This window comes from Balaenoptera ricei, chromosome 10 (genome assembly GCF_028023285.1).
Source record: "Balaenoptera ricei isolate mBalRic1 chromosome 10, mBalRic1.hap2, whole genome shotgun sequence".
Classification (NCBI taxonomy): domain Eukaryota; kingdom Metazoa; phylum Chordata; class Mammalia; order Artiodactyla; family Balaenopteridae; genus Balaenoptera; species Balaenoptera ricei.
The window spans coordinates 57392516-57406057 of NC_082648.1; the positions used below are offsets into that span (position 1 = coordinate 57392516).

The following is a 13542-nucleotide window of genomic DNA, read 5'->3' on the forward strand; positions in this document are numbered from 1 at the left end:
CACTTGAAAGACTGAGAAGCAGCATTCAAGCAAGGTAGAAAGAAACTCAGAAGAACACGGATTCCCAGAAACTGAGAGATTAAAGTATTGGCTTGTTCTCAGCCAAGCTCCGTCCTCATGGTGGCAACATGGTTGCAGTGGTTCAGCCTATAACCTTTCAAGCTTAAGACTCATAGGAAAGAGAGACTTTTCCCAGGAAGCAAGTCCTGGGATTCTGTCTGAATGGACCTTCTTAAATCATGGGCCCATTTCTCAATTCTACACCAATCACTGCAACTAGGGAGCTCGAAGTTAGGGTCCCATTCATGATGTATGGATGAAAAGCTGGGATTCCATCATCCGCTGTAGCTTGTAATTTGCGTGAAACTATCACCAGAATTTTGAAAATTACCATGGATGTAAAGTATTAGAGGGACCTAATTTCTATGAAGAGAATTCTTTCTCACCTGTTCCAAAGAATCTCAAAAGATTTTTTTACCATACGAAGGCTGCCCACACTCATGGTTGCCCATATCTAACCCTCAAATATGCCTTCTCAGTCTATGCCGCTCTAAGCCTGATCTCAAGTGGGCAGGACTCAACCATAAATGATATGGGTAAATGGAAAATAGAAAATCACCAGAGCCTCATTTCATGTCAAGCGCTTTGCAAACAGTTCTATTTAAAGGAAATGTAACCACATGGTTGGGAAGCCATTTCACCCACTCTCTTGCAAGAGTTTCTATCATAGAAGAGTTTCTGTCATAGAAAGTGAGGTTAGGAACCAGCCATGGTTAGGATTTTCAGCATCCTTGGCAACAAGGGTTTTCAGTTTTCTTCCCTTTCTCTCTGAACGCACTGTTCACTCACTCACTTATTCATTCAAGAACAGTTTATCGAGCACCTACTTGGATAAGGCACCATTTAAGTACCGGAGACACAACAGTAAATGAATCATGCAAAAACCCCTCCTGTCATGAAACTTAAATTCTAGTAGAGGGAGACAGGTGACACTAAGTAAAAATAATACGTAAGTAAGTTATATAAGAGTGTACTATGGAGAGGGGAAAAAGGGATGTGGAGGGCTATGGTAGGAGGTGTGAAATTTAAAGAGGCTGGCCACCTCTCTTAGACACTTTTTTCTGCGCCAACTACCTTTACGTAGGAAGAATTTTTTCCTAATTATTAAAAACATAAAACCAGTGATGCATGAAGACATTTCGTGGAGGGGGAGGCATGGGGCCCTGGAGGACCCCAGTTTACCAGCCCTGGTTTTCAAAGGCTCCTGGGAGTGCAGGGATCAGAGTTCATTCTTGGGAAAGTGGAGCCAGCAGGACTCATCCCAAATCGGCTGGCATGATGGGCTGTCTTGTTTTGGGGGGTGGGGAGCAGATGGAATTGGGCGAAGCTTTGGACAGGAGCTGAAAAAGCAAGCTGGGGGTTTCCTTACCCCTGGAGGACTCTGAGTCCCCACCTCTACCCTCCCACAGCAAATGCAGACCCCTACATTTACGGCTGGGCTTTTCCCTCTCCCTTGCACACCCAGCACAGCAGAGGGATGGGATGATGCACTCCCCAGTCTCAGCTGGGGCACACAGGCAGAAGCCATCCACACTGCAGTCTCTTGCTGACAATGCGGACTTTGTCGGGGTAGAGAGGAAGCACAATATATTATCCAGGACATGCGTCTACTAAATTATTTGAAATGTTAAAACCAATTAAAATGTATTTTTTAGTTAGGTTTGGGTACGACTTCAGACTTATTATTGAATAAATGGCCTGACATTTTGGGGGTATGTATCTCAGAAAAAGAAAATGTAAGTGGAGTATATATAGGAAAAGATGATCTATTGAACAAGTTGTCAGAGGCATGCAAACTAAAACAATGTGATGCCATTTTCAACCATCAGGCTGGCAAAAATGGAAAAGTATTGATGATATCCAGTGCTAGCAAAAATGTGGGAGAAATTAACAATGGAAGAGTTGTGGGGGAAATTTGCCGGTATTTAGCGTATATTCTGGGGAAAATTTGCAGGTATTTAGCATATATTCTGCCCCCGCAATCTTGCTTTTAGAAAGTATTCCTATAAAGATAAAAGCACAGACCAGGATATACATACAAGGATGCTCGTCACCGCCTGTTTTATACGGACAAAAAAATGAAACAACAAACTGGAATGGTTGAATCAATTATGCTGTACTCATTCCACAGAATATTTTGTAGCTAATTAAAATCAACTTATATATAATATATACATACTTGGAAAGACATTCCTGATGTGTTAAGTGGAAAGAGCTAGTTAAAAGGTAGAATAAATGGTGTGATACCACTTTTATTTCTAAAAAAGGGGAAGATGTGTGTGTGTGTGTGTGTGTGTACATAATATGTATTATTGTTCTTGCTGATGAAAATAGAAAAACTGTGGGAAGAGCTCTAGCAAACCATCACCATTGGCTCGCTTGGGAAGGTGGTGATACAGAGGTAGAACCATATAATTGTTTTTTCTTTATATGCCTTGATAGTATTTCAGTAATGAACCAAGATCCCAGCCGCCAGCAGCAGCAGTGTTCACGGGGCTGAGTGTTCCCCAGTACATCTGCCCCCAGTGTCTGTGTCCCCACGGGAATAGCAGCCACTCCTCTGCCTCTCCAGGAGAATGTCCAAGACCAGCAGGCAGGTCTAGCCCAGGCTCCTATCAAATTACTGCTTTTGCCCTATGTCCTAGTGTGCATGAGGCTTTGTGTGTGCTCTTTGAAAGCAAAGATTCTATTTCCCCCAGTCCTATGGGGCTCCTGCAATTAAGCCCCACTGGCCTTCAAAGCCAAATGCTCTGGGGGCTTGTCTTCCTGGTGCCGGACCCCTAGGCTGCGGAGCCTGACATGGGGCTCAGAACTCTCATTCCTGTGGGAGAACCTCTGCAATCTAATTATTCTCCAGTTTGTGGGTTGCCCACCTTGGGGGTGGGTATGGGATTTGATTATAGCACGAGTCTGCGCCTCCTACCCATCTCATTGTGGTTCCTTCTTTATGTCTTTAGTTGCAGGAGATCTTTTCTGGTAGGTTCCAATCTTTTTCATCGATGGTGGTTCTGCAGATAAGTGTGATTTTAGTGTGCTCGTGAGAGGAGATGAGCTCAGGGTCTTTCTACTCTGCCATCTTGGCCGCTCTCTACTCTTTACCTTGAATTAAATTTTTCCTGCAAATTGATTTTATTGACTGTTTCCAGGAAGTGCGATACTCCCATGTCATAGTTGTGTGACTTTTTTTCATGGATGACCCAAGGCTTTCTTCTGCAATAAAAATGAGGTTGTTACCATTGTTTTTAAAAAATGCTCCAGGAATTTCTTCTCTGTGGAATTCCTCTTAACAGGAACTCAGACCAAGGTTTTTGTTTTATGGGATAAAATTTCCAAGATGTACTTAACTCTGTTCTTCCTAAACCCGGGTCACCTGCAGCAGCAATTTCTTCCAGCCCCTATTTTTATAATTTTTAAAAACTCTAATAAAGTATAAAAGAGAAAAGGAAGGGGATGACGCAGAGAAAACATGGCCCCAAGAACTCAACAAGGATTCATTAAGAACAATTGTGGATTCAACTGGAAGAGAGTAAGTTTTAACTATTGAAAGCACACAAAACAATGCCATTTGAGAACAGGTGGGAAAACGAAGCTGTTTACTGGAGAAGAGATTAGGTGGGAGGAGATGATGAAGTTGAGATGGAAACAAAAGGAAATGATGGATGTCTGCAAATATTTAATGTGTGGCTGCATCAGCTGATATCCATTCTCCCACCACTCACAGTATGGAACCCTCAGTTTTTAGCTGGATGCATGGATACCCCAAATAAAGGCTGCATTTTCCACCTTCTTTGCAGCTGGGTGTGACTCTAAGTTCTGGCCCTGGTCTGTGCACACACAGGGTGTATGTAACTTCCAGCTTGAACCTTTGAATCTCCCCTCCCCCAACATACCTCCTAAGTAACCCACCTGTCCTATGGAAGATGGGTCACAATTACTCTAAACCCCGAGTTTTGGAACTAGGAAAAATATATGACAAATTTCAGGAGGGTAGATTTCAGATCAATATAAATAATTGTCTGATAGGCAAGATCATTCGGAGAGAGAGGGGGCTTTTCCATGAGGTAGTCTTCCTTAATTGTAAGTGGTCAAGCATATGCTAGATGGGAACAGTGTTATAAAGAAGGTTCCAGTATAACATGCAAAGTTGACAATGCGCTCTTATTGTTCCTTTCAAATTATGAGATTCTATGCTCCTAAGAAGTCCAAATTTCAAGGCATTTCTCTGTTGGCCCAAAGGAGATACTAGAATCTCACTGAAGTTTACTTTTCTGAGTCCTGGTTTACAACAAATCCATAGAAAATGTAAAACCCTAGAGTCATCCTAGGCTATTTCCTCAGCACCAATCCCTCCTCAACCAGTTGGTCACTGAGTTTTATCAGTTTTACCTCCTAAATATCTCCCAAATCCATTTCCCTTCTCCAGCCTCACAGCCATTGTTTTTTTTCCATCGTTCCATTCCAAAAATACTTCCTGAATGCTTGCTATATGACAGCACCATGCTAAGCACTGAGGACATGATGCTGAATAAGACTCAGTCTGTGTCTTCGAGGAAGAGATAAGGAAGCAAATAGAGAGTTACAATATGATGTGGTAAATGTTATGCTGTGCAAGAGACATAAAACACAGCCTGGGAGTCGGGGCTGGGAGGAGGGATACAGGAAGCCTTCCTGGAAGAGGCAACACCTGAGCAGAGTCTTCAAGGCTAAATTACCTCAAACTTCACCTCCTTAGTGCAGTGTGTCTGACCTCCACCCCGCTGCACCTTCTACATAGCTCCTTTATTGCTTATATTTTACCGTGTGATTGTTTACCTTCCTATCTCCCTTCCTAGATCCTAAATTGCTAAAAGAAACTATGAGTTTTATTGATAATTATGACCTCAGCCACGACCACACGACTAGCAGATAGTAAGCATTCAGTAAATGTTTCCAGAATTGATTGGTTTTCATTTTAGTTTTTAGTTAACAACTCTTAGCCCTAGTGAAGGAATCGACTCTCCTGACTTCTTAGGCTGTGTGGTCCACAGCACAGTTCTGCATCTGCTTTTGAGAGTTTCTGCTGCCCTTCTGCTCAGCCTGACTGAGCTTTCGCTTTTTGTTCCTTCCACCGTGTGTACATCTGACCTCTCGTGAAGCCTCCTTAACCGTGACTCGCATAGCTTCCCTCCCTGGGAAGCTGCGTGGACCATGGCTACCTGGACAGAGACTGCTCTCCTGGTAGGGCTGACAGGACAGGAGCAGGGCTGTGCTGCCATCCCAGCATCCCCTGCGGAGAGCCATAGTCATCGGCCCCATGGAATGACTGACTGGGTGAGCGTGCTTTCATACCTCCATCTCTGGAAACAATGACAGGAGCTCTGAAACCTGTTTGAAACCTAAACATCGTGGCTTGACTTCTTCTAAACTGGTCTCTGTGGGTAGGTTAAAATGATCAAGTTCGAATTTCCAACTATTTCTCTAAGTTGGAGCAGAATGAGGCAGTGGAAATTCATTACAATGCAGTGTTTCCCAGTGTCTGAAGCACACCCCGCCTGGGTTTCGCAAGATGATTCTACGTGGTACACTTGTGAACATGTTTTAGTTAAGAACATATTTGTTTAAGTTGAATGACCTATTTGAATAGTCATATATGTATTTACAGTTACCTCTTATTTGGGGCAAGTAAAAAAGTATGTTGATTTAAATTCTTTGTTAAGGTAAATAATAACATAGATGTTCTTAGAGGACTTGGGTTGGAAAGCATTGTTATCTCACAGTCTTCAAGTTTCATGCCAACCAGTGAAGATTATGGCAGCAGAAATGCCAGAGCTGAAAGAAACCTTGGAGGCTATCTAATCCAATTTACTACTTTATTCACTTAACAATTATTTATTGGGCACTTACCATGTATAAGGAGCAGAACTGCTGTGAATCCGAGAGGGACAGTCTAGTGGGAGAAACAGATGTTAAATCTACAGAAGAATTATAATTATGACAGGTTCTGTGAAGTAAAGAGTGTATGAAACCATTAACAACAGGATGATGTTTCAATAAAATCGTAAAGGTTCAGGAGAAATGAAGCAGGCAGAACAGGGCTTGGGGTAGTGGGGGCAGGTGGTGGGAGAGAAGAGAGTGTGTGAGGTCCTTTGAGGGCACGTGTCTGGAGTAAAGAAAGACCTCAGTCCCCCACTCTGCAGGTATCTGTACAGATCACCCGTGGTAGCTAATTTCAATCAGGATCCATCCAGAAACGGAGGCCCAGGAAGTGAATTAGCCTGACATTGGTCACACATCCTAAGAGCAGCAGGGCCAAGGCCTCGGTCCATTCTCTCAAGAGTTCACACATTCACCGTGTGCTGATGTAGTGCCCTGCGTCCAGACCCTGATCTGGATGCTGGGGACCCTCCAGAGAACAGAACAGACAAAAGTCCTGCCCCGCAGAGCCTATATTCTGACATGGTGGAGACAGTCAATAAACAAACAAGTCAGTACAAGCACGCCGGTGCGAGGGCAGTGTTTAGAGAACAGTGATGGGGAAGGAGGTTGATGCTTTGTATGGATGACCTGAAGGAAGTAGGGACGAATCGGGTGTCTGGACCACAGTGAGGGCTGTTTCCACCACTCCACACTACTCACTGGTTCTCAGGCTCCTTCTGCCCTCCCTGTGTTAGGAGCAGATTCAATGCCCTTAACTCTAATTATCTGCTGTCAGACAAAACATTTTAATAGGAAACATAGTCTCCTAGGTATGATCCAGGAGGGATCTGCTAGAAGGAATCTCCCCCTATGAATGCTGAATGGCTTGGGGATTATAGAGCATCTCGTGGGTGTTTGGGGTTGTGCCGCCATTTCCCAAAATGCAGCCACCTCTGGCTCTGGTAAAGTCCAGAGTGGGACCTGTAATCAAAGGGAAGCTTTCACCCTGAGCCCACAGTGACCCCACCAAACACGGTTTCCTCCCTGTGCACAAGGATAACAGCTTCTCCCTTCTTAACTGCCTTTTCAGAATACCAGTCTTTACTCAAACACACTAAGACGACGCTTTTTCCTTTGGTATCTGAAAACAGTTTGTGAATAGGCACCAGCACGTGGATGTTGGTTTTCTGCTCGGTGATGATGTTTAAGTTCCTATCGTGCTTCAGCAGCCTTTTGACTCTTCTGGGCAAACGGAAGAATTTGGGAAACGATCCAACAAATAAAAACATTAAATTCAATCACCCCAAAGTACTGCGGAACACAGATGAAATTTTATCCCTAAGGACCTGAAGTTGGCAAATGAGCATTTCACAGCGCCTCTAACACCCGGCGTCCCTAAGTAATGGAACACCTAAGAATGCTTTGTAACCAAGATGGAGACTCCCAGCTCTGTGGAAGTACAGCACAAACTCAGCTGTGAGGGTGCCTGATCCTGGAAATCACCGAGGGCCCTGAAAGTGGGGCAATGAGAGGCCGTGGGTGCACCACTTCCTCTCAGGTCCAGGGGAGAGCCAGGGGGTAGATTCCTGATCCCCAAGATGCCAGCTCTTCCAGATGTTTCTCAACAAAGAAGGCTGCCCCATTACTGATGGCCTAGGAGCCTGCACTGGGAAGCCCTAAATCAACAGCACGAAAAGAAGACAGAGTCCCCCAGTCTCCCCATCGCCAATCCCCTCCACTCACCACACCTTTCCCTGACTGTGGATTTGTCTAACAATGAGGTCCCCAGTAGGATAAGACATGGGGCCACGGAGTGTTGATGGGGAAGGCAGAATAGAGAAGAGGCAGAGAACAAAGAAGTAATTTTGGACTATGAGATAAACCAAGAGAGGATAGTCCCAGGTGAACAGACTAATAACCATGCGATTGAAAAGAAGAACTGGATGGTGGGAAAGCAAGGTAGAGAGGAGGTTCCAAGGATGAAATCCACAAAGGCCTTCGGGAAGTCCCGCCTATTCATATCACAAAACACCAAGTCCTGGTGTTGTCTGTGTGCAGCAGAGGCACCATGGGTGCTTTGTGGAAGCGAACTGGCCATCACACAAATTGCTGTCTGAAACTGCCCATGCCTACAATGCCGAGGCAGGATCTGTTTAATGCAAAACAATGGTCAGGCAATATGACTCATTCAACTGAAGGGCTAGCTGTGTGGGTTAGGTTTTTAGATAGTAAGGAAAGTTTCCTGTGGTTGACTCTGAGCTGCCGTTCAGACTTCTATTTGGCCTCTACCAACTTTCTTAATTGTATGGCACCCAGAAGGAACATAATCAACATTTCGGCATCATTCCAACTTGATTCCTTGTAGTCTGTGTAGCTTGGGTTATCTGTCAAAGGCGTTTCTAGTAAACCATTCCAAGCAGTTAGTTTGCATGTGTGTCCTACTTGATCTGATCTGGTAGTTACCCATTGTACTCAATGAAATTCTAGCATACTGTCCTAAAAAGGACATCCAGGAGAAAGAAACACAGCTTATTTCATTAAAATCAAAATCTATTAGGGGCTAAGTTCACACTGGGCATAATTTATAATCATCAAGCCCTTAAGTAGACAATAATCATATACACGGCATCTATGTAAGTCTCAATAACATTATATTGTATCCCAGAAATCTGTCATTTTCTATGCACAAATATTATATGATTTAATTCTGGTTATACACCTTTAGATTAAACTTATGCAATGCACTTAGGAATGACAAAACATGTTCAGGATGAAAACATTCTTTGAAAATACAGAAAATGTGCATATTAGTGACAACTTACTTACCTCCAAAATTTTATTACATTAAATTCCTCTAGTCTATTCTGAATCATCTAATTTGCTGTTAGTACTATGTACAAAATTTTAAAAAGGAAATACACTGCTTTAAATTGATTTCTGGTTGTTCTCATTATATTTCAAAATAACAGTCAAATCAATCCACTTGGCTTCTTGCATTACTTAACGCTTTCCAGGAATTGTTTAATCCAGGAAAGAAGAATATCCAGTTCACTGATGACTTTGTAGATTCCTTTCTTTCCAATCTGCAGATAAAGTGGAAATATTAGAAGCAGAAATATTTCACATTTAAAAAAACAAAGCATTCAAAGACAAGAATTTGGAATACTTACCTCATAAAATTTTCTTTTCATCCTGGTAATGGATTTCATTTCTCTAGCTGATGAAGCACAGGAAAACTAAGAAATCAGAAGTAAATACAGAAAATATTGTTGAAAAAGGGCTAATAATATTCACTCTTCCATTCACTCAACCAACATTTTTTGAGCAGGTATAATGTGCTGGGCATGATATACATTGGCAAATAAATAGTACCTTGTCTCTATCCTCACAGAGCTTATAGTTTCACGGGGGAGAGAGATGATAAATAAAACAAATGGGGGCCTCCCTGGTGGCGCAGTGGTTGAGAGTCTGCCTGCCAAGGCAGGGGACACGGGTTCGAGCCCTGGTCTGGGAGGATCCCACATGCCGCGGAGCAATTGGGCCCGTGAGCCACAACTACTGAGCCTGCGCATCTGGAGCCTGTGCTCCGCAACAGGAGAGGCCGCGATAGTGAGAGGCCCGCGCACCGCGATGAAGAGTGGCCCCCACTTGCCGCAGCTAGAGAAAGCCCTCGCACAGAAACGAAGACCCGACACAGCCATAAATAAAGAAAGAAAGAAAGAAAGAAAGAAAGAAAGAAAGAAAGAAAGAAAGAAAAGAAAAGAAAAGAAAACAAATGAAAAATTAAAATTTCCAAATTACAATTAAAGCTGTGTTTGTAATGCATAAATTCTATGATAGGAATTTACAGAAATGAGCTGCTTTCAATTGGGTGATCAGAGATGGTTCTTTCAAGGAATGACATTTAAATTAAGATCTGGAAAAGGAGAAGGAGCCAGCTATATGAGGAAGTGAAGAAAGAAAATAGGCGTTTGGGGAGGATGCACAGGAGAGAATAACTCAGGTAACCTGAGTGAAAGGTGTGCAAATGTCCTGAGGCAGGAAAGACCTAGTGTTTTCCAGAAACTGAAAGAAAGAAAGCACGGCTGGAACAAGAGAGATATGGGAAGCATAGGAGATGTGAGAATGACAAGAAAAAAGTTTAGTTTTTGAAAAATCACCCTGGCTGTTATATACATTGCACAGTACAATATTCAGGTGTTGATTGCCAGGAGAAAGCACCAGGAAATTAATATTAGTTTCTAAATTAGGAGGAGTAGCAAACTAATGTCTTGAGAAGATGGCTTGTACCTTGGCGGGGGGGAAACTGCCAGTCTCCTTTGAGGAGGTGAATTTTCAAACCCCATCTGAGCACAAGAATTGCTTAGGAGTCAAGTAGGAGGAAATTCTTCATCATCTTTTTTTCTCCCACAAATTTCCATAAGGTTAAATAGAGAAAAGGGAAGGGAAGAAAAAGGTGAAAGTGTCTAATTTATCTACTTAGCTTTTACTCATAAAACCTTAGCACTGGAATTGACCAAGGATATTATATGGTTCAATTCTTCTCAATTTACATAAAAGGAAACCAAGGCCCAAGGTGTCCCAGGATGTCCTGTCCTCGTGATGAAATAATGTCAGTCCATCAATAAAGATAATACGTAATTAAAACTAGAGAAATGGAAGCAGTTAAATGACAACACCTATTAAAACAAATAAAACACGGCCAACATCAACCCACAGGTCCCTTTAGACCAGAACACAGAGGAGAAGAGGGGACGGGGGAGGGGCAACATTCAGGTCTTTCTCTTATCAAGGGAAAATAACTGAAATGATTTGACAGTTATCTCCTGAATGCTGTTGCAGGGGCCTAAAGGTGGTGATGTTGTCATGACTCTGCCCAAATGGGGACTCTACCTTCAGGTCAGACCCCGCGTAGGAAGAGATTCTTCTTGTGAAAGGGGCTTTCATGATGAGGCACAGAAGAGCTGCAGACACAGAATACTCGGGTGAAAGTTTAGTCTGCAGGACTCACAAGTGCTGGACCTCCCTGTGATAAGAGCCGTGAATTTTTTTTTTACCATCTTTATTGGAGTATAAGTGCTTTACAATGTTGTGTTAGTTTCTGCTGTATAACAAAGTGAATCAGCTATATGTATATATATATCCCCATATCCCCTCCCTCCCACCCTCCCTATCCCACCCCTCTAGGTGGTCACAAAGCACCGAGCTGATCTCCCTGTGCTATGCAGCTGCTTCCCACTAGCCATCCATTTCACATGTGGTAGTGTATATATGTGCATGCCACTCTCTCACTTCGTCCCAGCTTCCCCTCCCACCCTCCCCGGGTCCTCAAGTCCATTCTCTACATCTACATCTTTATTCCTGTCCTGCCCCTAAGTTCTTCAGAACCATTTTTTTTTTTAGATTCCATATATATGCGTTAGCATACGGTATTTGTTTTCCTCTTTCTGACTTACTTAGCTCTGTACGACAGACTCTAGGTCCATCCGCCTCACTACAAATCACTCAGTTTCGTTCCTTTTTATGAAGAGTCGTGAATTAAGAGGACACTTCCTCCCACACCAGATCCTGTGAGGCAAAAACAATGCATGACAGATCCAGGACAATGGCAGCCAGTGTCAGAGCATACTGTCAGAAGGAATTCATTCCTTCATTAAACAAGCATTCATGAAGTGCCTACTAAGTGTCCGATCGTGTGCTAGGCACTCAAGACGTAACAACGAGCAAAACAGAGTTAGTAAATAGAACAGTGGTGGACAGGAAAATCAACAAAATATAAGATCCATATCAGAAGATAAAAATCCAGCAGTTCCAGGAGCTTCCTTTTTATCCCAATTCCCCTTCATGCGACGACAGAACTACTATGAAGATTGTTAGATAAAAATAATAGCAGTCAACATGTATTTTGTTAGTATTATGTATCAGGCACTGATCTGAAGGCTTTAGTTATATTAACTCATTCAGTCCTCACAACAACCCTATGAGGTAAGTACTATTTTTATCCTCATTTTATAGATTAGGAAAGCAAAGCATAGAAGTTAAAATTCTGCCTATTTTCACATAGTAAGTAGCAGAGCTGAGATCTGTAGTATTCTGACTCCAGAGTCCAGGGGAAATGTTGGAAATGTCTCTAAAAGACTAAGCTGATTGGCAGAGAGAGAGAGAGAGAGATTTCAACCTGAAAATGGACAATGCGATAATAAACAAAAGAAGAAATCCTCTGCTTGTTTGTGTGTGTGTGTGTGCGTTTCCCTTTGTTCATTTGTTTTTCAGATTGGAACTGCAAAAGCAAATTCTAGAAATACCAAGTCTAGTTCCAACCAAGTAGAGTAGCTATGGAAAAAACTTAGAGAATTCTGCCCATTATATTTTAAATGGAGAGTTTGATTAGATGCTAAATCCTTCTAGTCAGAAATTATCTAATATAAAAGTAGTTGGCCCAAATCTTGCAACTGGGAAAACAAAGAGGACTTCACAAAGAGAATCATTACTTGCTAATTCCAATACACTCGATCAAAGTTCTTAGATGCAAAGATCAATCACAAAGCACCAAATAAGCAAGTCACAGGGCATAATATCAAATATGCTTGTGTTGGGGTTTAAAGATTTCACACAGGAAGTGGGAGACCAAAGAAGTCAAGCAAATTCTGGACGTTACAGAAGCTGAATATCATGAAGGCATTCCTGCTGACTAGGTTCTCTGCCCAGAGAACTTGGGTCTGCAGTGTCTCCCATAGCAGGGTGGGAAGTACAAGAAAGGCTTCTGACTTCATCTAAGGTACAAGCTACCCTAAGAAGAGCAAGGAGAGTAGAAAAGGAGAAAAACAAGGTCGGGCAAAAAAACAAACAAAAAAAATCAAAACAAAACAAAAAATCACTTAACAGCGCCAGTGTTGCCACCAGAGCTCCACGGGTTTATGGGATGCTTTCTAGCACCTTGAGCTCCACTTACTACAAATGACTCCTAGTAAAGATCTGACGCAAGAGGTTTTCATTTTCCTCGCTGTTGTAAATATGTCTACAGACCCAGTAGGACAGCCTGATTTTACTGCTGTAATCTAGATTGCTTTGCTTGGAAGGAGGAATGTAAAAAAGAAAGATTTCCTTTACCTTATATTTCAGTGTATATAGTTCCATTTGCTGAAAACAGAATGCACAACCAAAGGGCAGCAGTTTTATTCTAAGAATGGCTGAATGATTTAACAAACTCAACCAAAGCAGATACAATCTAGACTAGAGGCAATTTATTAGTAGGGCTGGAATAACCAGAGACAGGCTCAAAAAAAAAAAAATTGTGAGGTAGTCATGGAATAACAAACACAAGGCAACAGGCTAATCATTCATCATTAAGTCAATACATTTTTATTGCATGCTTACTATACGCTAGGCATGCAATAGTGTCTCTGCCCACATAGCAGAGATTTATTTAATTTATAAAAGTAACTTTCATGCTGAAAATTGCCTTGGGGCACAAGGGATGGCTCTTAATCTACTGACAGTGAAGCAAAATTACAATACTAAGTGATAAATGCTGTGATTTAAAACAAACAAACAAACTGCTCTGGCGACAAAGCAGAGGCAGCCCAA

At 42.3% G+C, this 13542-nt stretch overlaps 1 protein-coding gene across 1 annotated transcript in view; it reads right to left on the minus strand.

The window, feature by feature from the left end:
- Positions 1–8951: 8951 nt before the first annotated feature.
- The window catches only part of IL26 (interleukin 26), a 29604-nt gene continuing 25013 nt past the window's right edge, over positions 8952–13542 (minus strand). The window contains 2 exon segments of the mRNA XM_059934679.1: positions 8952–9038; positions 9126–9191. Of these exon segments, the coding sequence (XP_059790662.1) occupies positions 8952–9038; positions 9126–9191 (153 nt within the window).